The 26,768-nt window shown below is 46.2% G+C and overlaps 1 protein-coding gene across 1 annotated transcript in view; it reads right to left on the reverse strand.

The window, feature by feature from the left end:
- Window positions 1-26,768, reverse strand: part of LOC147701913 (cytosolic phospholipase A2 gamma-like) — a 1,137,524-nt gene that overhangs the window by 116,458 nt on the left and 994,298 nt on the right. Inside the window, exon 14 of the mRNA XM_086930543.1 lies at window positions 10,475-10,643. Within this exon, the coding sequence (XP_086786669.1) occupies window positions 10,475-10,643 (169 nt within the window). The remainder of the gene's footprint in view (window positions 1-10,474; window positions 10,644-26,768) is intronic.

Below are 26,768 nucleotides of genomic sequence, written 5' to 3' on the forward strand. Positions count from 1 at the left end.
GGAAGGACGCTAATGCTCTAGACACAATAATCAGCAGAGCATATAGGGCACTCTTCCGTCTGCCAAACTATGTGTCTCCTGCCCAAATCTGCCTAGAATTTGGCATCCAAAAACAAACGGTGGAGAGAAGAGGTGCCTATTTAAAATGCTGGCGCTAAATCAAAGGCGCAGAACGAGGAACCCTAAATGCTCACTTATGGACAGAACTGTCAATACGATCAAACTCACCTGCCAAAAAATACCTTTTAAACTCTTTGGAACATCTGGATTTAACTAGCCTTTGGGAGTCATCAGCTGACAATAATAGTTTCAAAAAGGTGGTAACAAAAGTCACTAAACTGATATCATCTATTGAAGATAAAGAAACTCTGGCTAAGAGGGCACAAGGTTGGGCCGTGCTGAAACATTACAATGCCCTGAAACCGCAAGAATATTTGAAAATGGGTCTCACGCGGAAGATAAAAGATAAGTTTCTAAACCTGCCTTTCGGAATTCTACCAATTTTGCCTCACTTGGCACCATGGAAAAGGAGGCCAGATGAACATCTTTGCCGTCTTTGCAAATCAGGGAATAAGGACTTAATCCATATAATCTGCATCTTCCCTAACCTGAATGACATAAGGCGCGCCGTATTTCGATCACTTTGGAATCAAAAAGGTGTAACAAGCTGCAGGCAAGCTGTGATTATATGCTTCAAACCTGAAGAGGTCCCGCTAAACTGTAGACTGACAAAGTTTTTTGACATTGTGTCCACAAGATTTACGTACCAACCACATGGTGCAGTGACTAATACCATGTAACAACTTGTCAACCAAGTAATAGTCTGCTAAGCTCCTGCCAAGTTAAAGCACGCAGAGTACACTGAGACATACTTTCAATTTTACTAGGGGGTTACAGACATTGTATTCGATAATAATAACTTATAATGGTTTTAAACACCTTTTTCTTTTAACAATACAAGTTTTTTAAGTTTATAATGATTTTAACAGTGTACGTTCTATATTGTGAGTTTTAATTAACTATACAATAAAGTAAATTCTAAATTCCCCACCCCTGCACTGGAACCATCAAGGAGGGTATGCAGATGATTGTTAAACTAATATTGGACATTTTTTTTTAAGGAGTTAGATTGCTTTGATTTTCAGAAGCTAGGGGGCATATTACCAACAACTCGCGATAATTAACGCTATGTTGGCTTAGCGGCAAAAATTTTATCGCCGAACTGCGACGATTTTTATCGCTTAGGAACCTTGCTAATATCAAGGTTTATCTCCTAAGCGATAAAAATCGGCCGGAATGCATGAATATCGCTGAAAAGTCAGCGATATTCATGCATTACCGAGCTAAAGCTCTTAGCCATGTTATCCACCTACCATTGGATAACATGGCTAAGAACTGCTCAGGGGCAGGTGTTAGCTTTTGGAGATAATCACGCTTAGCGCGATTATCTCCAAAAGTTGGTAATAGGAGATAGCAATGTTAGCAACTATTTCCAGTCGCTAACATCTTGGCACGCCCACTTTGCATGTCATTAGTGATAAATTTCACTGACATGCAAAGCAGGGCCCAAGAAAAAGTGAGTTCAGCTCAGTGGCACAAAGCTGCTTCCCTTCTTCAAGAGTCATACATAAAGTGGCTTGGCGCCCGACGTGGACGGCAGCTCCGATGTGAGAGCTCCGTGCCGACCGGGGGATTCACCCTCTTCTGCCTGTTGCTGTCACCTTCCAGAAGGAGATCTTTCCACCGGAGCATAAGGGGAATGCTGTGATTCCAGTTAGAGGCATCTCCTGGGCATTTTCATGGTTTTCCCGGCGAGCTATCAAGCGGCCGCGGGTTCCTGACGGCCGCGACCGCCATTTTGTTTCTGCATCGCGCGTTCAACGCGCTACTCGCTCCGGACAATGCTGACCTTCTGCAACGCTCCAGACCTCGGCAACTGCTCATGGTGAGCTAATTTTACCATAACCAAGCTGCTGATGTCCTTAACTTGCCTGCATTAACCTGTGCGAGTTTTACTCGCGAATAACGCGACTTCGGCGGCCATTTTGTCTTCCTTGAGTACTTTCCTCACACAGTTCACCTGTAAAAACCATCTGCGTCTGCTCTCTACCAGGCTCAATTTACTTCTCTTGCACTCTCTCATATTTGGATTTTCTTCATCTCTGCAGTTCTTCACGCCACCTACGCATTTTCTCGATTGCGCATTCCTCTCAAGCTGTCCTTCTCCACTACGACGCAGTGATGTTCCTACTGGACTCTCCCTTCTCTACAATACACCACCTTGTTGCTTCTCATTGTTATGGATATCCTGCTCTTCGCTCTCTAGCATGAGGGCTTCCTGACCTAAGTATATGGATATTGCTTTGCGCCTCTATGTGAACTTCTGACGCTCCTAGGTGGTTGTGAGGGGACCTTCTTTGGACTTTTTTGCTCTTGCGTGCTTTTGCTCATTGAGCCACTCCTCTGTACATTTACTAACTCTCGCAGGGACGCATGGAGTACTCCAGGTGCTAGTTTTTCCTTTGTTTTCTCTTTGGAGGCGACTCTCATTATATGGAGAGAGGTGCAACTACTCGTATTTCCAAAACTCCACAACGTGTCTTCATTAAAAACTCAAAAGTCTTTTCTGCATTGGCACATCTGGAAGCTTCTCAGGCACTTGCTGTCCAAATGTCGCAGTCCAACGGGGAACGTCCTGTTCAACCTTCAGGGAAGGCTACGTCAAAACGCCTCAAAAAGGATCCTCCATCACCGACAGGTTCTACCTCAGCTGTATCTATGGAGTTGCTGTTGGAGGAGATACGTGCTCTCCGACCTTTCATGGAGGAAACTAATTCCAAGTTGCAGGTCTTAACTGACAATTGGTCACAGATGGATGTGAGAGTGACGACGGTGGAACGCTCCATATCTTCTCTTCAGGAGTCATCCTCCAAGGTGACTCACATGCAGTCGCAGATTTCCTCTCTCCAGAAGCAGGTTGAAGAACTTGAGAATCGTAATCGACGCAACAACCTCCGAATTTACGGCCTGGCGGAGAACTGTGAGGGGAATGACCCCATTGCTTTCTTCAAATCCTTCCTACCTAAGCTCCTTCACTTACCCGAAGGTACCGCGCTTAACATCCAGCGAGCACATAGGCTTGGTCGCATTTTCTCAACTTCCTCTGCTTCTTCAAGACCAAGAGGTCTCATCATGTATTTCCTAGAATATACTGATCTTCCTAAAGTCCTCTCAGCGGCCCGTGCTTCTCCTCGCCTTATGTGGTCAGGATCTACTCTCTTCTTTGCGCAGGATTACGCCAGAGCTACAGCTAGCCGCCGTAAAGCTTTCTTGGATATGCGACCAGAGCTTCGTTCCATTGGCGCCAGATATGGCCTTTTTCATCCTTGCCTTTTCAGAGTCACTCACAACAACAAACGACGACCTATGAGGATCCTGTTTGCCTCTGGAGCTTCCTGAATTCTTGTCAAACGTCCGATATGGACCTATCTAGTTCCTTATCAGCTTTCCCTCCATGACTTTCATGAGTTGTTCTAGTTCATTAATTAGTCTGCACAATTAATGCTGACTTTTTCTATGTTCGTACTTATCATGTTGTTCCACCCCTTTTTTATGTGATCCTTCTTGCTTTCCATTTGTTCCCATATGGCTCTACGAATGAATGAATGAAACATTATTTATATTGCGCAGCTATGCCCAATGGGCGTCAAGGCACCTAATCCAAATAACAGCTGTGAGCGGATAGAAACAGAGCCTACTGGTATGCATTGATAAAAAGCCAAGTTTTCAATGACTTCCTAAAGAGGTCAAGGGAGGGCAGTATTTTGATTTCCAGGGGGAGTGAATTCCACATCAGAGGTGCCAGTATGGAAAAAGCTTTGCTCCCCCATCTAGCCTTCTTGGCTCTGGGAATTACCAGTTGATTAAGCTCACTGGATCGGAGACATCTACTCTATAACTTGTTCATATGTTTCCTACTATTGTCTGCCATTTCGTTTTTATTATTAAATCTCTTGATGTTTTCTTCTTCTCAAATCTTCTGTTCTCTCTTCTCTCCCACAGGTTTTACAGTTTACAATGTGTTTCCCCCTCGGTCTGGTGGTTCGTTTACGTCGGTTGGTTTGCCTCCTCCAGTTGGGGCTCCCCCTTCAGTTTTTTCTTCTCGTCTCCTCTCCCTCGTGACCGTCCTTCCCCAGTTCCTCCCTTCGTAAGTATGTTCTCCTTCCTTCCCTTGTTGTTTGCTACTTCCTTGTTATCCTTAATCCTATTTTTTTCCTAGTTCTCCTTTGTTCAAAGGTGTCTTCTTTTTCTTGCTGTCATCGACTCCTATGTCTTTACTTTTTTCATATCTTTTTCTCTCTCACTTGCATTCCTCTACTTTGTTTCCTCGTTCAACTGGTTTTTACTACCACTTTTTTACTCCAAATTCTTACTCTCTATTTAAATTTTTTCCCTTCTTCTTCTTTTTTCTGACCTTTTACTTATTGCTCTTCATTCACTCTCGACCTTGCTCCTTTCTCTCCTGAATCTTCTTTCTTCATTTTTTCTCACTCCTCCAGCATTCATCTTGCTAATTCATTTGTACTTCCTCCTTACTAATTTTCGATCTCGCATTACATTACTTCCTCTTGTCTTTCTAGCATTTTCTTATCCTTTTTGCTCATTTTTTCTTCTGGGCACTTATTATACTTCTTTTTCTATTGACATTTTATTTCTCACTTTTATGTTATGTCGTTAAAAATAGTTACATGGAATGTTAAGGGCATTCATTCTCCCATCAAACGACAGAGAATTTGATCACACCTTGCACGTTTAAATGTTGATATTGCTTTTTTGCAAGAAACTCATTTGTCTGCTGAAGAATCTGTTAAACTGAAAAGAGGTTGGGTGGGTGATGTTTACTACTCTCAAGGGGATGGTAAACGTAATGGAGTAAACACATGAAGTGCGGGTTGCACACCGTCTTTTAAGGTTGTATTTTCTTAATTGTAAACATCCGAGTTCTGCTTTGCGTGCTTTATCAGTGGTAACGTGCATAGCCCAAACCGCACGGATTAAACTTAACAACATTATAATGGGGCGACATTTCACTCCAAACCACTGGCACAGCCAATTCCACCTCTGCATCAATTCATTTAACCATTTTCATTTTTCTCCAAAAAATCATCCATACATTGTTCAGTTTGAAGCTGTTTAAATCCACATGCAAGGAATTGCATTTTCCCAAGATTCTCATGTTCAAGTTGGGCCATCCGAACCTCTAAGCAAGAACACGTACAAGCGCAAAGTTCATATTAGCAGTTTATTAAAAAACCCAATGCATTTCAAGCCACTCGGGCCCTTCGTCAGGGGTCACTGAAAATAATGATAAAACATGTATTATTATTCCATTCCTCTGTGTTTATACAAAAACATGTGTTCGATGTTCATTTTATTTCTCATTCCAGTCACTAGCTTTTATTTAAATTAAGTGCTCTGCACTGCAACATTACCATCAACAACCCTTTTACTACTTCTAGCAAAACTCGATCACTGCCCTCTGTTTAACTTCACGTGACTCAGTGTCTGTCCATTTTAATCTCCCATCTCATAAAGACTTTCACTCCCCCTCCCATCGTTCTCCTTTGTTTAAACACTGTCCATTCGGTTCCCTCATTTGTTCAACTTAAAACTATTTCAGTTTCACCCCCTATCGATCTCCTTTATGTTAACTACCCTCATTCTCTCCCTGCACCAAACTGACCCCTGTGCTGTTTTACACTTGACCCTCCCCTCTCCTCATCATGCGTTCGCACGCCCCATCAATTTCCCCTTTCCATTCTGCCAGCCGGTGCAGCTCCATTCTATTTGCTTAGCACGTACCTGCTAAAGATAACCATCTTTCTTAGTCTTTCACCAAAGGAGTTTGCTGTCTCTATGAACCACCCACATATAAACACCACGTTCGATCCTCCCATCTACAAACCCGCCCACTTTTTCCAACTCGAAATTCACCTGTGTCACATTAATTACCCAAGTTTGCCTCTATCCTACAATACCCATAATGCACCCGATTGTTACATGTAACGTTGCCAAACAAATTTGTGCGAGTCTCAGATTTAAAAGTTTGGACTTTCCTTATGTTGTTCGTGATGCAAATGTTTTTTAAATGGTTATTTACTAGCACAGATAGCATCTCCAAAGATCTGGGCCCAAATCCATCGTTTTTCTGCACTCCACACCACCCTGGGTTAGACAATGGCGATATGCAAATCAGCTCTGACCCTGTGCCCCATGGGAACAGTCCAGTCTGAACTACAAAAGCCATGTCCTTCCCAGAACGGAATCAAGCATCCGAGGACCGGACCGGTTTCGAGGTAACACCTCTCATCAGCGCGGCTAGCTTGACTCCAGTGGTGTGGAGTGCCTGGGACCCACGTCTGAGCATCCCCAGCGCACTTATGGCGGTAATTGCAAACAAAACAGGTGATGGACAGAATGTGGATCAATGTCACACATTCACCCCAGTCCAAAGATCTGGGCCCAAATCCATCGTTTTTCTGCACTCCACACCACCCTGGGTTAGACAATGGCGATATGCAAATCAGCTCTGACCCTGTGCCCCATGGGAACAGTCCAGTCTGAACTACAAAAGCCATGTCCTTCCCAGAACGGAATCAAGCTTCCGAGGACCGGACCGGTTTCGAGGTAACACCTCTCATCAGCCCGGCTAGCTTGACTCCAGTGGTGTGGAGTGCCTGGGACCCACGTCTGAGCATCCCCAGCGCACTTATGGCGGTAATTGCAAACAAAACAGGTGATGGACAGAATGTGGATCAATGTCACACATTCACCCCAGTCCAAAGATCTGGGCCCAAATCCATCATTTTTCTGCACTCCACACCACCCTGGGTTAGACAATGGCGATATGCAAATCAGCTCTGACCCTGTGCCCCATGGGAACAGTCCAGTCTGAACTACAAAAGCCATGTCCTTCCCAAAACGGAATCAAGCATCCGAGGACCGGACCGGTTTCGAGGTAACACCTCTCATCAGCCCGGCTAGCTTGACTCCAGTGGTGTGGAGTGCCTGGGACCCATGTCTGAGCATCCCCAGCGCACTTATGGTGGTAATTGCAAACAAAACAGGTGATGGACAGAATGTGGATCAATGTCACACATTCACCCCAGTCCAAAGATCTGGGCCCAAATCCATCGTTTTTCTGCACTCCACACCACCCTGGGTTAGACAATGGCGATATGCAAATCAGCTCTGACCCCGTGCCCCATGGGAACAGTCCAGTCTGAACTACAAAAGCCATGTCCTTCCCAGAACGGAATCAAGCATCCGAGGATCGGACCGGTTTCGAGGTAACACCTCTCATCAGCCCGGCTAGCTTGACTCCAGTGGTGTGGAGTGCCTGGGACCCACGTCTGAGCATCCCCAGCGCACTTATGGCGGTAATTGCATACAAAACAGGTGATGGACAGAATGTGGATCAATGTCACACATTCACCCCAGTCCAAAGATCTGGGCCCAAATCCATCGTTTTTCTGCACTCCACACCACCCTGGGTTAGACAATGGCGATATGCAAATCAGCTCTGACCCTGTGCCCCATGGGAACAGTCCAGTCTGAACTACAAAAGCCATGTCCTTCCCAGAACGGAATCAAGCATCCGAGGACCGGACCGGTTTCGAGGTAACACCTCTCATCAGCCCGGCTAGCTTGACTCCAGTGGTGTGGAGTGCCTGGGACCCACGTCTGAGCATCCCCAGCGCACTTATGGCGGTAATTGCAAACAAAACAGGTGATGGACAGAATGTGGGTCAATGTCACACATTCACCCCAGTCCAAAGATCTGAGACCGAAGATGCTCAACATTGTAAAAATTATAGGCCAATCTCTTTGGTTAACATTGATTATAAAATATTTGCAAAGTCTCTTGCAGCACGTCTTGATCTTCTTCTCCCCGATCTTCTGGGTGAGGAACAGTCAGGCTTTGTCAAGGGCCGTTTCATCACTGACAACACTAGGCTGTTATTTAATGTCTTATCTAAGTCCCGTCATTTAACTCATTCTTTTGCGGCCATTGCCCTTGATGCTGAGAAGGCGTTTGATAGGGTTGAATGGACCTATCTTTTTCACACCCTTCATTGGTTTGGTTTTGGTCCTAAATTTATTTCTCTGATTTCCTTACTTTACTCTAATCCATGTGCAGCTGTTTGTGCTAATGGTCAAGTATCCTCCTTTTTTGATTTGGAAAGAGGTGTCCGTCAAGGATGCCCCCTATCTCCTTTTCTCTTTAATTTAGCCTTGGAACCCTTTTTGTCCAAACTTCGTCAGAACCCTAATATTCAGGGCTTTCAGATATCAGATTCCCAAGTTAAGCTGGCCGCATATGCGGACGACATCCTTCTTTTTATTTCTAACTCCACTGATTCGGTTCCCGCCTTCCTTGCTGAAGTGAATGATTACTCCCAAATATCTGGTTATAAACTTAACAATGATAAATGTGAGATCCTACCCCTGACGAAATTCACATTTAAACCTGATTTTGCTGCCTCTAACTTTACATGGAAATCCTCCCATATTAAATACCTTGGCTTACATATTACTCCTACCATCCCAGATACTGTTTCCCTCTGTTTGTCCAAATGCACCCAAAAATTAGTGGATTTAACATCCAAGTGGCATCCTCTTTACCTGTCCTGGTGGGGCCGCCTTGATACTATTAAAATGATGTTGTCTCCCATAGTCCTCTATACTATTTCTAACATCCCAGTATCCATTCCTTCTAAAAAAAAAAAAAAATTAACTCCATTCTGATGTCCTTTCTTTGGAATAGGAAAAAGCCTAGAATGTCCCTCGCTCGACTGATTCGCCCTAAGACGGAGGGTGGAGTTAATTTTCCAGACTTCCCTGCTTACCATAAAGCGTTTTTATTATGACAAGCTTCCTTCTGGTTGCAAGATGCCAGCACTCCCTGTCCTTTATGGGTTAAATTCGAACGCCTTCTTCTTTCTCCTTTTTCTTTCGCTGAATATCTCTCTTTCTCCCGTAAACCCTCTTCCATTTCCACTCCCATTCACAAATTTACTACTAAACTTCTCCTATCTTCTTCCCATTCCCTCCCTACGACCATTGCTGATTTTCTTTCCTCTACCATCTGGCATAATACCGCCCTACTTATCCATAACAAACCCTTCTTTTGGAAAGCATGGCATCACAGGGGGCTGATATGGGTCTCTCAACTCTTTTCTCAATCCTCTTTCTTACCTTTCACCACTCTTCATTCCCTTTATGGCTTACCTACCTCCTTTACCCGTAACTATCACTTACTTAGAGAGGCTGCACTGGCAACTTATACTCGGCTCTCTCAGTTACGTTCCTCTCCTATTTCTCCCACTCCCATCTCCTCGCTTCACTCCTTTTTACGCAATACCCCAAAGGCTTCCTCCATTTACAAATACCTTCACACTACTGACTTTATTTGGCCTAAATCCAAAGTGGAAGAATGTTAGGAACATGATCTCTCCACGTCCTGGCCAATTTCATTATGGGACAAAGTATCGAACAAGACCTGTAAATCCTCGAGAGCGCCAACCTTGACGCAATCCTTGTTCTTTATTCATAACAGACTTCTCTATACACCCTTTGACCTTCATAAACGCTTTCCAAACACTTCTCATACATGCTGGTCTTGCTCATCCCCACAAGCAACTTTGTTTCACATGTTATTCTTATGTACCTCTGTTCATGATTTTTGGTTACAGGTTTGGGCTCAAATTAATTTGATTTTTCACACATGTATCCCTTTTTCTCATATTAACATTTTCTTAGGCAGCCTTTTCCCTTGTTGGGATAATGTTGAACTAAAACCTCAGATTATTGATTTGCTGTTGGCCGCTGCATTCCAGTAGATAACGGTAAATTGGACGGACTCCTCCAATATCTCCTTTAAGGCGTGGTGGTTTAACGTTTGCCATAACCACAGACTTGACACTGCTTTTGTTTTTCCGGCCCACATGGCCGCAAAGCGTATGGACTTATGGCTCCCTATCACGCTTTACTTGGATACTTGTGCTAATCGTTTGTTTCATCCACTGCCTTCGCAACAAGAAGTCCTCAAACCTCCTTAAATGCTCACTCATTCCATTTTTCTTTTCTTCATTATATCATTTTTATATTCCTTCCAGGTATTTCCATGCTTTTATGATTAATGTTTCAAATGCCTTTTCCTTTTTTAATTCGATTGCCTAGATTTTCCTTTTGATACTATTTACAATTTTATGCTTGTTTTATTTATCATAGTTTTCAACGTTTTATACTTTCATTGTACTTTGTATTGACACCTTGCTTTTCTCTTTTCAATATCAAATAAAAAAAATTTGAACTCAAAGAGTCATACATAAATAAATAAACAGCAATTACTAACACCACAAAGGTTACACAGCACAGGTACACAATTTAAATAATGTTGTCAAAAACTTACCCCCGCTATTCTGCTGATTAAAAATTGGAAAGTGAATCACTGTTGGCTTATTCAGCCCCTCAAATATATAGCAGGCTTGAGAAGGGTTGAATTCATCCCCTTCCGGGATGACCAAAGGGGGAAAAGAGATGTTGTTTGCAGAGCAATAATTCGCAGCCCTCATGACTGTCTAAATAAGAGACAGAAAATAGCTGGTTAGAAATTGTTGTAGCTTGGCAATACGGCATATCGAGAAATGAAGGCGAAAAAGTGTCAGGTGTTGGGGAAAAGAGAGCGGTAGAGTTGTTCAAGTGTAAGTGAGGGTGCTTTATGGAGTAATATATGCAGCACACTGGACTGAGCATTCAATTGAAAATTATATATCACCTTTACTTTTGTTTATTTTTTAAATGTTTCTATGAAAGTTAGCAATAGCAATTTTAACAATTTAGATGTACGTTTTGGAAATTTTGTTAGGAATAAAAAAAAAGCCCAGAGGGTGAAATACCCTGCTCTGCAATTAGATACTGTACAAGGGGAACCGGCTTTGATATTGTGACAATATCGCTGAAAGTAAATGGGGGTAGAATATCTTTTCCTAGGACAAAAGGCGCAGGCAGCAGAAAGTCTGCCAGTTTTATTAAGACAACGCAATTCGTAAAGAAACCTAGATACAGGTTGCTTTAGGAGTTGGTTATTGGGTTGAAAGCTGTCCATGCATCGAATCATATCACATCCGGTTTTACCTATCTTGCATTGCAGGAGTGTCACTATGCTCTATTGCCATATCATGCATGATCAAGTACTGGAATCCTTGAGGCTTCAAGGAGCTTGCCCACTTTATTTTGAGGGGCAAATATATGCAAAAACTTCTTGCGCGTTGTGGTGATCACTGCAATAGTTTTTTTTCTTGAGGTTCCAGCAGATTACATGTGTCATAAATAATTACTGTCAGGAAGTTAGTCAACATATTCATCCTGCTTTGCGTTTGCTTTTAAGGTCTTCCTCACAGAGGGATGAACAGAAACCAGCTGAGCTGAAACGCCAACACAGCGATGGCCTCACAACTGACAGATGAGTACTCTAGTTTGCACACAGAAGTATACGTGTATTTAAAACAAAGGCATCCATGCTTCAGTGTCAATGCTTCATCTGATCTGACATTGTTTGTCTTTTCAAATGCAACGCCGCCTCATGAACGAAACAACAAATAACATTTGCATAATGTGTGTCAAAGCCTTGTACGAAATGTTCAAGGTGTCATGATATCGTACTTGCAAAGTGGTTTTAAGTAATTGTGTTTCAGAGCAACTAACCCTGCTCTGTCACGTATGCAAATATATGTCAAAAGTCATCATGTGAAAGAGAAGACAATTTAAGAAACGTATGCATGGTAAAATGGCAGTGTTTCTTACCAGGCCTAACAGAGCCACATGATAGCCACTCCTCAAACATAAGTCGACTAAAGGCTATCTACTAATAAGAAAGCTGTGCACGAAAATGCCACCGCATATAGATATAAAAAAGATACAAAAAGCTTCTGAAATTATTTTGAATGGGGCAATCATACAGTTTGAATGCCAAAGCATACAGAAAGCCATTTAAAAATATAAAAGCTGTTCAGATTCATTTAGATTCCGACTCAGATTAGCTTTATTTGATTTTAGAATATAAAAATCATAAAATCAACAATACATATATATACAGCATTACATTTCATTTCACAATAAATAACATTATATTAAAATGGAATTAAATCATTAGAACAAGTCAGTTAATCATCGAAGAACATTTTCTTAATTTTTTTTTTTTTAAAACAGTCATTACCATGGTGCATGTGGCGTTACCCAGTTGCTGTAAACTAAGGTACGCTGGTCTACATTGCCGCCAGGCACCTTGCCTCAAGTATTGTCAAACACACCTTTTTCGCTCTTTAGCATACAGTTTACAGAACAATACTACGTGGAAGGTGGATTGTGACAAGGACAAGGGCAATAAGCAAGCTTTCTAGACCAGTCATTTTTAATCGGGAATGTGACCATCCGATGGAATAGATTAAACCTGAATCTGGTCAAGATAAAACGTTCAAAGGTCATGCTACACAGTGTTAAATATGGCTGTATTTTGTAGGTGCTCAGTGACAATTGATGTTCAATTACCGTTTTCTTGGTAATTTCCCCTGCACATCTAAGTAGGCTAAAATGAGCCATACATAGACTCTTCAGTTCTTTTTTCGGGACATTCCTGATTAAGTCCGGGTTGGTAAAGAGCTCCGGCCGTTGGAGATCATTTAGGGTTTTCTTAATGTATTCTAGCCAGGCAATGCGCTTTGCATTGTCTAGACCCATGACATCCTTTAACATATCCTGGTTTAGGCCCAGAGCTTCCGAAGCCCATACTCTTCACCAAAGCAGGATGGGTTGTAGTTTAATCAGGTCTGAAATATGGTCCATCCCTAATTCCTCATGGCAGTTAAAGACTGAGGTAACCTTCGGGAGGGCTAGCAGATATCTAAAAAAGTTATTTTCTTCAACTTGTTATTCTGTTGTATCCTGATATCCCCAAATCCCTGCCCCGCACAGTGCGATACTTCGGCATTTGGCTACGTAAATCTTTAGCATGATTTCCGGGGGTCGTTTGCCCAGCTTGGAGGAGAAGTTTTTCAGTGCTCCTATAGAGCGTTTGAAAGATAAGGTCCTATTCTTAACTTCAGGTCCCCATGAGCCTGAACCACCAATTAAGACCCCCAAATATGAAAAAGTTTTGGTATTTTCAATTTCTAGCCCGGGAACTTTAAGGTTTTTGCAGCTCCGCGACCTTTGCCACACTGCATCACATATGATTTCTTGGGATTGATGTTAAGGCCCCTGACTTTCATGAAATCCAGGTATTTAGTTAGAGCCCTCTTTGCTCCCACCTTCGTTCTTGCCATCAATACCGCGTCATCCGCGTACAAAAGTGAAACAATTTGCTTGTTGCCATACCTCGGGGAATCAATTTTACTGGCCCCCAGTTCTGCCTCAAGGTTGTTCGTGTAGAGGGAAAAGAGAAAGGGGGCCAACACGCAACCTTGTCTCAGGCCTTTTTCCATACTAAAGGATCCAGTACCCTCCCCCCTCAGCCCATATCTTACTTTAGCTGTAGCCCCAATTGTAGAGCTGCCTTAAGAATAAAACAAGGGTAGGCTTGACTTTCATATCCTCTAGTATTTGCCACAGTTTAGAGTGTATCACGGAATCGAAGGCAGCCGATAGATCGACAAAGATTGCATAAAAATAGCCCTCTTTGGCTCATGCATATTTTGCTTGAAGTAGTACAAAGTTGAGGACCTGCTCAACGGTACCCATCCCTTCCCGGAAGCCATACTGGACGGGACTTAAAATACCATGTTCCTCTGCCCATAGTTGCATTTTTTTTAAAAGCACTCTCCCTGCCATTTTCATGAGAGAATCTAGTAGGGATATTGGTCTGTAGTTTGACGGACTCTCCCTATCCCCCTTTTTATATATCGGTATAATGACTGACTCTGCCCACGTGCCAATAAAACCTTTTGCACAACAGACCCGAAGGACCTGCGTGCAAAGTGGTGCCTATAGATCTGTATTTAGTTTATAGATATCATTGGGGATCCCACCCGGCCCCGGGGCTTTGTTATTTTTGCTGGCCTGCAAAGCTGTGTGTACTTCTTCCAGGGTAATATCTATAGTTATTAACTGATGGCCACCCTTTCTATGTAAGAGGCCCGTTTCACCATCCTCAAACGCGGGTGCCCCCTGCGAATTACTGTATACCTTGGGGAAGAAATCAACCCAAGTTTGATTGTCTATGGCTATTTCTAGCCTTGCTGCTTCCTTTTGGTGAAGAAGGGTGCATTGACTGCCTGCCAAAAAGACCTGGAGTCTCTACACTGGGATGCGCTCAACAGATTCTGCCATGCTACTTCCTTAATATCCTTTTTCTGTTGGCGCCTGGCCAAGGTATACTCTTTCCTGCACTTTTTTATTGCATCGTGATCCCTGGGTTTGTTGCCCAAGGCAGTCTTAAGGATGGTGTATGCCTTGGTACAAAGTGAATCAAACCAACACACCCCTTTGTTTGACTTATTACTCTGCCCCCTAAATAGTTTTTCTTGAATAATGCCAGTGATATTGCTATATGCCTCCAGAATTTGTTCATCAGAGGAGTTCTCGCCCAAGCATACCATAATATGTGTGAGAGCAGAAGTTGTGATTTCTTTAGACTTTTTGTGCGGGTCGACTATGCTCCATTTTAAAGCCAGTCCATTTTGCGTGCTATGGCTGTATTTTGTGTCCAGGTCAAGGACTCAATAGTGGAAGCACTAGTGAACTCACTGGCACTTATATTCAATCTAAGGGGGAGATTATCACTTAAAACAATGTTGGGAATCTCAAAATCTTCAATGCAATTGGAGAATCTATTCGGTACGATAACAAAATCTATAACAGAAGGGAGGCCCCTAGCTAGGAAAGAGGCACTAAATTCAACCTTCGGTGTACAGAGCAAGTTAGCAAAACCAAGGTCGTAATTGACCATTAAGCTATTTATTATATCTCCTTTTTCAGAGTGCGTGAAATGACACCTATCCGCATTCTCCCCACTTCCATATTCCTTGACCCCACAGGTTACTCGTTCACAAATTTTCATGTTGAAATCCCCTAGCCATATCAGGATTTTATTTTCCCCCTTTAGTGAGTTGTACCACTCTAATTCCCCCTGTAGTTTATATAGAACCTCCTTGAAATCCTCCTTCTTTATATTGTTATAAAATTTAACAATTAATAATTCCACCCGCTGTTTTAAAGTAACGGAGACCATTTGAAAATAATGCGCACAGTTTCTGGTAGTAATCTTGGCAACTTTTAACAGGTTGGACACATATATGCATAGCCCTCCTTTATGCCTACCAAACGGGGAGCGCACTGTCGTAACATGATAAGTTTTAAAGCCATCAAGGTGTTTCTCTTTGATAAGCCAGGTTTCCTATATACATAAAATGTCAATGTTCTGCACAAACTCCCCCAGATTCTATTTTGTGGCTTGCTCTCTAACCCACACACGTTCCAGGAAATAATCCTCACTTGGCCTGCCCGCTGCCTGAGAGATTTTTGGTTTGAACATAACTTCTCCTTTACTGGGCTCACCTGCGGTAAATCAGTCATTAAAACAGGCCCAGTAAAGACTTGGTCATCATTCCATTCTTTGTTCCCGTCCATCATGGACACTATGCCCTTACCATCCCCTCTAATAGGTGTACCCATGGTTACTTTATTCAGTAGTGAATTAACAGTGATGGTGGCTATTTCCTGTGTGGTGGGGCGGAGCATCGTGTGCGAATCCCAAGTTACTCCATTACACTGTGTCTCATGCTCAAAGGTGGAAGGTTGAGTGGAAGGTTTCCCCGTTTGCGCTACATTAGTGGGTATCTGTGTTTCTGTGTCTTCTTTTCCACCCAGTCAGTCACAGTCATTAAGACAGGAGAGAACTGCAAACCGGTTTGGGCCTTCGAAGTTTGGCACATAGCCCAAATTTCCCCGGTGTATCCAATATGGGTAACGTGGCTGACTTCTTCTGGGGTATTCCCAACCCTGGCTTGCTTGTGGGTGCAATATCCTATTGTGTCCCCATCCATTACCTCTATTAGGTTTTACTCTATTCAGGTCTCTATAGAAATACTCGAGAGGGAGGATCTCAATACCCTGCCTCCGTGCCCCTATATGGGACATAATTACAAAAAACAATTTGATGGACAGAATGTAGATCAATGTCTTACATTCACCCCAGTACAAGGATCTGGGCCTAAAACCATCGTTTTTTGCACTCTACACCACCCTGAGTCAGATAATGGCTTTATGCAAATCAGCTCTGACCCTGTGCCCCATGGGAACAGTCCAGTCCGAACTACAACAGCCATATCTTTCCCAGACCGGAATCAAGCATCCGAGGACCGGACCGGTTTTGAGGTAACACCTCTCATCAGCCCGGCTAGCTTGACTCCAGTGGTGTGGAGGCTCTGGGACCCACGTCTGAGCTACCCCAGTACACTCAGGGAGAAAATTACAAAAAACTATTTGATGGACAGAATGTAGATCAATGTCTTACATTCACCCCAGTACAAGGATCTGGGCCTAAATCCATCGTTTTTTGCACTCCACACCCCCCTGGGTCAGATAATGGCTTTATGCAAATCAGCTTTGACCCTGTGCCCCATGGGAACAGTCCAGTCCGAACTACAACAGACATATCTTTGCCAGACCGGAATCAAGCATCCGAGGACCGGACCGGTTTCGAGGTAACACCTCTCATCAGCCCAGCTAGCTTGACTCCAGTGGTGTGGAGGCTCTGGGACCCACGTCTGAGCTACCCCAGTACACTCAGGGAGAAAATTACAAAAAACAATTTGATGGACAGAATGTAGATCAATGTCTTACATTCACCCCAGTACAAGGATCTGGGCCTAAATCCATCGTTTTTTGCACTCCACTCCACCCTGGGTCAGATAATGGCTTTATGCAAATCAGCTCTGACCCTGTGCCCCATGGGAACAGTCCAGTCCGAACTACAACAGCCATAATTTTCCCGGACCGGAATCAAGCATCCGAGGACCGGACCGGTTTCGAGGTAACACCTTTCATCAGCCCGGCTAGCTTGACTCCAGTGGTGTGGAGGCTCTGGGACCCACGTCTGAGCTACCCCAGTACATTCAGGGAGAAAATTACAAAAAAAAATTTGATGGACAGAATGTAGATCAATGTCTTACATTCACCCCAGTACAAGGATCTGGGCCTAAATCCATCGTTTTTTGCACTCCACACCACCCTGGGTCAGATAATGGCGTTATGCAAATCAGCTCTGACCCTGTAATCCATGGGAACAGTCCAGTCTGAACTACAACAGCCATATCTTTCCCAGACCGGAATCAAGCATCCGAGGACCGGACCGGTTTCGAGGTAACACCTCTCATCAGCCCGGCTAGCTTGACTCCAGTGGTGTGGAGGCTCTGGGACCCACGTCTGAGCTACCCCAGTACACTCAGGGAGAAAATTACAAAAAACAATTTGACTTACATTGACCCCAGTACAAGGATCTGGGCCTAAATCCATCGATTTGGGCCCAGATCTTTGGACTGGGGTGAATGTGTGACATTGATCCACATTCTGTCCATCACCTGTTTTGTTTGCAATTACCGCCATAAGTGCGCTGGGGATGCTCAGACGTGGGTCCCAGGCACTCCACACCACTGGAGTCAAGCTAGCCGGGCTGATGAGAGGTGTTACCTCGAAAGCGATCCGGTCCTCGGATGCTTGATTCTGTTCTGGGAAGGACATGGCTTTTGTAGTTCAGACTGGACTGTTCCCATGGGGCACAGGGTCAGAGCTGATTTGCATATCGCCATTGTCTAACCCAGGGTGGTGTGGAGTGCAGAAAAACGATGGATTTGGGCCCAGATCTTTGGACTGGGGTGAATGTGTGACATTGATCCACATTCTGTCCATCACCTGTTTTGTTTGCAATTACCACCATAAGTGCGCTGGGGATGCTCAGACGTGGGTCCCAGGCACTCCACACCACTGGAGTCAAGCTAGCCAGGCTGATGAGAGGTGTTACCTCGAAACCGGTCCGGTCCTCGGATGCTTGATTCCGTTCTGGGAAGGACATGGCTTTTGTAGTTCAGACTGGACTGTTCCCATGGGGCACAGGGTCAGAGCTGATTTGCATATCGCCATTGTCTAACCCAGGGTGGTGTGGAGTGCAGAAAAACGATGGATTTGGGCCCAGATCTTTGGACTGGGGTGAATGTGTGACATTCATCCACATTCTGTCCATCACCTGTTTTGTTTGCAATTACCGCCATAAGTGCGCTGGGGATGCTCAGACGTGGGTCCCAGGCACTCCACACCACTGGAGTCAAGCTAGCCGGGCTGATGAGAGGTGTTACCTCGAAACCGGTCCGGTCCTCGGATGCTTGATTCCGTTCTGGGAAGGACATGGCTTTTGTAGTTCAGACTGGACTGTTCCCATGGGGCACAGGGTCAGAGCTGATTTGCATATCGCCATTGTCTAACCCAGGGTGGTGTGGAGTGCAGAAAAACAATGGATTTGGGCCCAGATCTTTGGACTGGGGTGAATGTGTGACATTGATCCACATTCTGTCCATCACCTGTTTTGTTTGCAATTACCGCCATAAGTGCGCTGGGGATGCTCAGACGTGGGTCCCAGGCACTCAACACCACTGGAGTCAAGCTAGCCGGGCTGATGAGAGGTGTTACCTCGAAACCGGTCCGGTCCTCGGATGCTTGATTCCGTTCTGGGAAGGACAGGGCTTTTGTAGTTCAGACTGGACTGTTCCCATGGGGCACAGGGTCAGAGCTGATTTGCATATCGCCATTGTCTAACCCAGGGTGGTGTGGAGTGCAGAAAAACGATGGATTTGGGCCCAGATCTTTGGACTGGGGTGAATGTGTGACATTGATCCACATTCTGTCCATCACCTGTTTTGTTTGCAATTACCGCCATAAGTGCGCTGGGGATGCTCAGACGTGGGTCCCAGGCACTCCACACCACTGGAGTCAAGCTAGCCGGGCTGATGAGAGGTGTTACCTCGAAACCGGTCCGGTCCTCGGAAGCTTGATTCCGTTCTGGGAAGGACATGGCTTTTGTAGTTCAGACTGGACTGTTCCCATGGGGCACAGGGTCAGAGCTGATTTGCATATCGCCATTGTCTAACCCAGGGTGGTGTGGAGTGCAGAAAAACGATGGATTTGGGCCCAGATCTTTGGACTGGGGTGAATGTGTGACATTGATCCACATTCTGTCCATCACCTGTTTTGTTTGCAATTACCGCCATAAGTGCGCTGGGGATGCTCAGACGTGGGTCCCAGGCACTCCACACCACTGGAGTCAAGCTAGCCGGGCTGATGAGAGGTGTTACCTTGAAACCGGTCCGGTCCTCAGATGCTTGATTCCGTTCTGGGAAGGACATGGCTTTTGTAGTTCAGACTGGACTGTTCCCATGGGGCACAGGGTCAGAGCTGATTTGCATATCGCCATTGCCTAACCCAGGGTGGTGTGGAGTGCAGAAAAACGATGGATTTGGGCCCAGATCTTTGGACTGGGGTGAATGTGTGACATTGATCCACATTCTGTCCATCACCTGTTTTGTTTGCCTATATGGGACATGGCATCACCAAGGATTCTCTTCACTGGCTCTGTGCTCTTAAAATTGACTATGGCACAATCCCCATCTTTGTTCTTTCTTGTCTTACTCACCCATGACACCCTTCGAACCATTATGATGGTGTGCCATATATTGTTACCCATTGTGGTGTTGTTGACAATCCAGTGGGCCACCTTATTTTTAAGTTGACCATGGTTCTTCCTTGATCCCTTATTTAATGCTGGTACATTCCCCAAGACTATACCAAGGGTGATGCGGTAGATTAATTACAGGCAAAGGAACCCCGTCTTCCAAATGAGCAATTCCACCACCATCAGCCCCCCTATTCTCCGATGATTTTACTATCGGGGTTTTGTGTATGCTAGTGTCGTTATTTGTGTTATCTGCGCACTTCTGTATGGTTCCAGCATTATTTTCCTTTGTTGTTACAGTTTTGCTGGCTGTGCTAGTAGCTAGCTTAGATTTGGTTGCGGCTCTGTTACTACGCTCAAGCCTACTGTCCTTCCTAGGTGTTGGAGGAACTAAGGTGTCCAACCTATGTGTGTTTTCTAGGGTTACTTCGCATAAGGCGTCTAATTTTCTGTTTATCACTCTTAGTCTTTCTATCAGGGGAATAGTGAAGGATCTTAAGAGGTGTATCATTGTGGGGAATGTAATTTCTAGCTCTTTTTCTTTCACCGATGCACTTACAGTATGTTTTGGTTCTGGACCCAAGACAACTGGAGTAATCAGACCTTTTACTGGTATGTTATGTTTATTGAGTCTATTGGTATTTTTTTCTTATTGGTTGTGCGTGCATTACGTTCTAATTTTGCAATTTTTGGTTTCCTACCCAGTTGGCAGCCCCCTGCCCTCATCCTTTTACCTACTTGCTTAGGACAGGGGGGTGCAGTTATTTGTAGGTCAATGGCCTGTACACTTTTCCTAGCTAATATAGGATGAAAACCCCCTGAGGATAGGTTACTGCATGACAAAATGTCCAAAGGTAGTGAGTTAACGTCCACATCGCTCTCACTGGAGTTTAACATAACTAAGCTTCTTGGTACATCATGAACCGGCGTCACAGCATTTTTCAAGTCGCCTAGTGAAGAGCGTTTAGCAAATATAAGTTCCTGTGATAGGCGTTCTTCTGTCAGTGCAATCTCTCCTTCAACGACTCCACTGGCTCTTATAAAAAAGTCATCTAGAGTTCCATTTACACTTCCCTTAGGTGCAGAGCCAATACGCCCCCCCCCCCTTCCTGGGGTATGAGCCATAATCAGTCAATCACAGAAGTACCAATCACTCATATGGTAGTGCAGTTCTTACCACAGTTTATGGTGAGGCAGAGTTGTCAGAGCTGTGGCCCAGCCCAGCCTTAACCGGCCTTGAACGGCCGTAAACGGCCCGCCCTTTGCCCGGGCTTCGCCCGGCGCCCCGCTAGACGGGGTTTACACGTTTTTTAAGCGCCTCCTGGCGCGGTTAGGTGATGCGTGGGGCCGCATGGGCTGCTGGGATATGTAGTCTCCAGCCCTCTCTCCACTCCACGGCCGCGCTAGCGTGGTGGGGAAGCTAGCGAGGCAGTGGGAGGCAGACTGGAGGCTCCGGCGGCAGGACAGCGTTCAAGAAAGGGTGCGCTGCAGCAGGATACAGGCAGTGATCCCACTAGCAGTCCGTGGGCAGGTCAGCAAAGGTTTCCCACTCAGCAGGGGTTTACACGTTTTTTAAGCGCCTCCTGGTGCAGTTAGGTGATGCGTGGGGCCGCATGGGCTGCTGGGATATGTAGTCCTCAGCCTGCTGTCCACTCGGCTGCCGCGCTAGCGTGGTGGGAAAGCTAGCGAGGCAGCGGGAGGCAGACTTTAGGCTCCGGCTGCAGGACAGCATTCAAGAAAGGGTGCGCTGCAGCAGGATACAGGCAGCAATCCCACTAGCAGTCCGTGGGCAGGTCAGCAAAGGTTCCCCACTCAGCAGGGGTTTACACGTTTTTTAAGCGCCTCCTGGCGCGGTTGGTGATGCGTTGGGCTGCATGGACTGCTGGAATATGTAGTCGCCAGCCCGCTCTCCACTCGGCGGGCGCGCTAGCGTGGTGGGAAAGCTAGCGAGGCAGTGGGAGGCAGACTGGAGGCTCAGGCGGCAGGACAGCGTTCAAGAGAGGGTGCGCTGCAGCAGGATACAGGCAGCGATCCCACTAGCAGTCCGTGGGCAGGTCAGCAAAGCTGTTCAAAAACAAATAAAAAACAAAACAATTTAGGGTGTTAAACAGGTCAAATCAAAAGGTCCCACCAAATGGCATTGTCAATTGTTTTTGTGTTCTGAGAGGTAGATGAAATATTTGTGTTCCCAGCCACCGCAGACGATTATCCCAAATGCAAACGTTGGAGCAGGTTAAAGGGGCAAATGTGTTCCCATCCTGCATCTGCTGAAGGAGTGACCACAGCCAATGAAGAGTCTGCAGAACCAGAGCCAAGATTCAACTCACCAGGAACAGAAGCATCCCAGGAAGGCTTGTAGAATGTGTTCAGAATCAAAGGTATACACAAAGGACAGCAATACAAATGGGCCTTTAAGGGGTCCACCAGTACATTTATATCTGAAGGCTCCGCTCCCTCGCATCGTTGTGACTCGCTCTAATCTCCCGAGCCGAGTGGTCGCTCCCCAGTGTCTTGACGATACCTGGTATCGTTGTGCAGCGCCTCATTGCCATTTCCTGCATTCTGCCTTGATTAGCGCTTTTGTGCTCTGTCATCACTTTCATTGCCGCTTTTGCTCTGTTTTGTTTATAACTGCCTGTGTAACTTTGGCTGTGCTTGCGCGTTATCCACCAGCGCTCCGCTGCCATTATGTTGATTGTTGTGGTCGGAGGATACCCGCCCCGCCTCCCAGCTGAGCAGCCCTCCCACATAGTATTTCCAGCGCTCCGCTCCCTCGCATCGTTGTGACTCGCTCTACTCTCCCGAGCCGAGTGGTCGCTCCCCAGTGTCTTGACGACACCTGGTATCGTTGTGCAGCGCCTCATTGCCATTTCCTGCATTCTGCCTTGATTAGCGCTTTTGTGCTCTGCCATCACTTTCATTGCCGCTTTTGCTCTGTTTTGTTTATAACTGCCTGTGTAACTTTGGCTGTGCTTGCGCGTTATCCACCAGCGCTCCGCTGCCATTTTGTTGATTGTTGTGGTCGGAGGATACCCGCCCCGCCTCCCAGCTGAGCAGCCCTCCCACATAGTATTTCCAGCGCTCCGCTCCCTCGCATCGTTGTGACTCGCTCTACTCTCCCGAGCCGAGTGGTCGCTCCCCAGTGTCTTGACGACACCTGGTATCGTTGTGCAGCGCCTCATTGCCATTTCCTGCATTCTGCCTTGATTAGCGCTTTTGTGCTCTGTCATCACTTTCATTACCGCTTTTGCTCTGTTTTGTTTATAACTGCCTGTGTAACTTTGGCTGTGCTTGCGCGTTATCCACCAGCGCTCCGCTGCCATTTTGTTGATTCTTGTGGTCGGAGGATACCCGCCCCGCCTCCCAGCTGAGCAGCCCTCGCCCCCCCCCCTCCACCATCCATATATGACAGCAGTTCCCGCGCGCAGCGTTCACGCGCAGCGTCCGCGCCTAACCCACGCCGAAGGTGCGCCAAAGGTAAGCCCGTCTACGCCCGTCCGCGCCTGGACCGCGACCAGCGCCAGAATCCCTGCCCCTCGCGCTACCCAGCCCTCCCGCATTACCTACGATGCCGCCACCCTCCTAGCCCTTAACCCCGGTCGCGCCCCCAACTGCGTCCAAGCCGCTCCTGGACACACCCATGGACCTTTCTCTTGCTACTCCTGCAAATTCATCGGCACCGACAACATCTCCACTACGACCACACCACATATTCCCGACCCCAATCACCTACAATGCATCCTCCTCAACACCCGATCGGTCCACAGGCACGCCATTGACCTATGGAATCTACTAGACACCATCTCTCCAGACGTCGCCTTCCTAACAGAAACATGGATGAACGCTTCCTCCGCCCCAGACATCACCATTGCCATCCCTGAAGATTATAAGATCACACACAAGGACCGTACCGGCCACACAGGAGGTGGAATCGCCATCGTCCATAAAAAATCCATTCGCATCTCAACCAGCTCTGACTCCAACCTCGCCAACTCCGAACACCTTCACTTCCAGATCCACATCGACCCCAAGACCACACTCAGAGGCACCCTCCTCTACAGACCACCAGGACCCCGTGCAAAATTCAGTGAAGACATCACGGACTTCATCACTCCACACGCGCTCCCCTCCAAAGACTACATCCTTCTGGGAGACCTCAACTTTCACCTTGAAAAGATCAACGACCGCAACACCACCACCCTCTTGGACAACCTCGCCAACCTCGGACTTAAACAACTGGTCACTACCCCCACCCACATCGCAGGCCACACACTCGACCCTATCTTCACCTCCAGCAATCATGTCTCTTTCAGCCACAGTACGGATCTCCTCTGGACTGACCACAGCTGCGTTCACTTCACCTACAACAAGCCAAAACCCATCAACCACCCCCAACCAACTCTGCAAAGAAACTGGAACAAAATCACAATCGACCAGATCTCCTCATCGCTCCTTCTAAACACCCCAGCCCACTCTTCTAACCCAGACCAAGCCGCCGCCAACTTCACCCTATGGTTATCCAACACCGCCGACACCTTAGCACCACTGAAAAAATGTCAAAGCAAACCTGGCAGCAAGAAGGCCTCATGGTTCAACGATGATCTTAAGAAGTCCAAGAAACTCTGCCGCTACCTTGAAAAGGCCTGGAAAAAAGACCCAACCACTAGCACCAAGGACGCCTTCAAAAACGCCACCCGCACACACCACCAACTAATCCGAAAGGCCAAGAAAACAGCATTCAAGGATTGACTTGACAACAACGCCCACAACAGCAAGGAACTTTTCAACATCGTCAAGGAATTTACTAATCCCTCAGCCAACTCCAACGACATCACCCCCTCTCAAGCCCTCTGCGACTCCCTAGCCTCATTCTTCCACAACAAAATTGCAGACATCCACAACAGCTTCGGCAACCAACCCAGACACCAACCCACCCAACCATATGCTGAACATTCTTCCCCCTTGAACACCCTTAACGACTGGAACCCAATCTCCACTGAGGACACCATCCGCCTGATGAACTCCATCCACTCAGGATCCCCCACAGACCCATGTCCTCACCACATCTTCAACAAAGCAAATTCCATCATAGCACTGCACCTCCGAGACGTCATCAACTGCTCCTTCAACTCCGCCACCTTCCCGGAAAGCTAGAAACACGCTGAACTCACCGCCCTTCTGAAAAAACCCACAGTGGACCCCACCGAACTCAAAAATTACCGCCCCATTTCACTCCTTCCATTCCCGGCTAAAGTAATCGAGAAAGCTGTCAACAACCAGCTCGCCGCTTTCCTCGAAGCCAACAAATCCCTCGACTCCTCACAATCTGGCTTCCGAGCAAAGCACAGCACTGAGACCGCCCTCATCGCAGCAACAGACGACATTCGAACTCTACTGGACAATGGAGACACAGTCGCCCTCATCCTCCTCGACCTCTCTGCAGCCTTCGACACAGTCTGCCACAGCACCCTTTTACAACGCCTCAGAAACATCGGAATCCAAGGAAAAGCACTTGAATGGATCACCTCGTTCCTCACCGGAAGAACCCAGAGAGTCCGCCTTCCACCATTCAAGTCCGAGGCCACGGAAGTCATCTGTGGCGTACCCCAAGGGTCCTCACTCAGTCCCACCCTCTTCAACGTATACATGAGCCCCCTCGCGGCCATCGCCCGCCAACACAACCTCAACATCATCTCCTACGCGGATGACACTCAACTGATCCTCTCTCTCACCAATGACCCCAGCACCGCCAAAACTAACCTACACGAAGGAATGAAAGAAGTTGCCGAATGGATGAAACACAGCCGTCTGAAACTGAACTCAGATAAAACAGAAGTCCTCATCTTAGGTACATCCCCCTCTGCATGGGACGACTCTTGGTGGCCGGAAGCCCTCGGAAAAGCACCCATCCCGACCGACCACGCACGGAACCTAGGCGTTATCCTGGATTCTTCACTCTCAATGAACAGACAAGTCAGCGCCGTATCCTCATCCTGCTTCAACATTCTTCGCATGCTCAAAAAAACATTTCGCTGGATCCCCACCGAAACAAGAAAAACAGTCACCCACGCTCTGGTCACGAGCCGACTGGACTACGGAAACACCCTCTACGCAGGTACTACCGCTAAACTCCAGAAGAAACTCCAACGAATCCAAAACGCATCAGCCAGGATCATATTAGACATCCCACGCAACGAACACATCTCTGGTCACCTGAAAGACCTCCACTGGCTACCCGTCAATAAGAGGATCACCTTCAGACTGCTAACCCACGCACACAAATCACTCTACGACATCGGACCAGAATGCCTCAACTCACGACTGTCCTTCTACACCCCCTCCCGACGACTACGTTCTTCCAGCCAAGCCCTCGCCACTGTACCTCGCATCAACAAGACCACCATGGGAGGCAGATCCTTCTCATACCTGGCTGCTAAAACATGGAACTCACTCCCCACTTACCTTCGCCTTACCCAGAACCACCTAGCATTCAGAAAACAACTTAAAACGTGGATATTTGACAAGTAATCCTCCTCCCCTCCCTAAGCGCCTTGAGACCCTCTGGGTATGTAGTGCGCTATATAAATTCTTTGACTTGACTTGACTTGACCAATTGTGTTCCTAGGCACAAGTCCAAGGCACTCACGATAGTGAACAGATGACTGCAGGCTGTATGCAGTGAAGCCAAACAGGCAGAAAGGATAGGAACCAATGCTCATTCAGTTCCTGATTCAAAGGTGTGCCGAAGCATTGTACAATGCTCCATTTGATCTTGAAATGAGACATCCATTGAGGAGCATACAAATTAATATCACAGTCCCAACAATTTGGAACTGGAACAGCTGAAATGTTTTTTCATTCTCTGTGTGATGACGAATGTGGTTTAAGAACCAGATTTTCCAGTTATACTGCGGAGTGTTCCATAAAATAGCATCTATTTAGAAGTAGCTAAAAAGACTGACACCAAACCAATTTAAATGACCAGAAA

Source organism: Lissotriton vulgaris, chromosome 7 (assembly GCF_964263255.1).
Source record: "Lissotriton vulgaris chromosome 7, aLisVul1.2, whole genome shotgun sequence".
Taxonomy (NCBI): Eukaryota; Metazoa; Chordata; class Amphibia; order Caudata; family Salamandridae; genus Lissotriton; species Lissotriton vulgaris.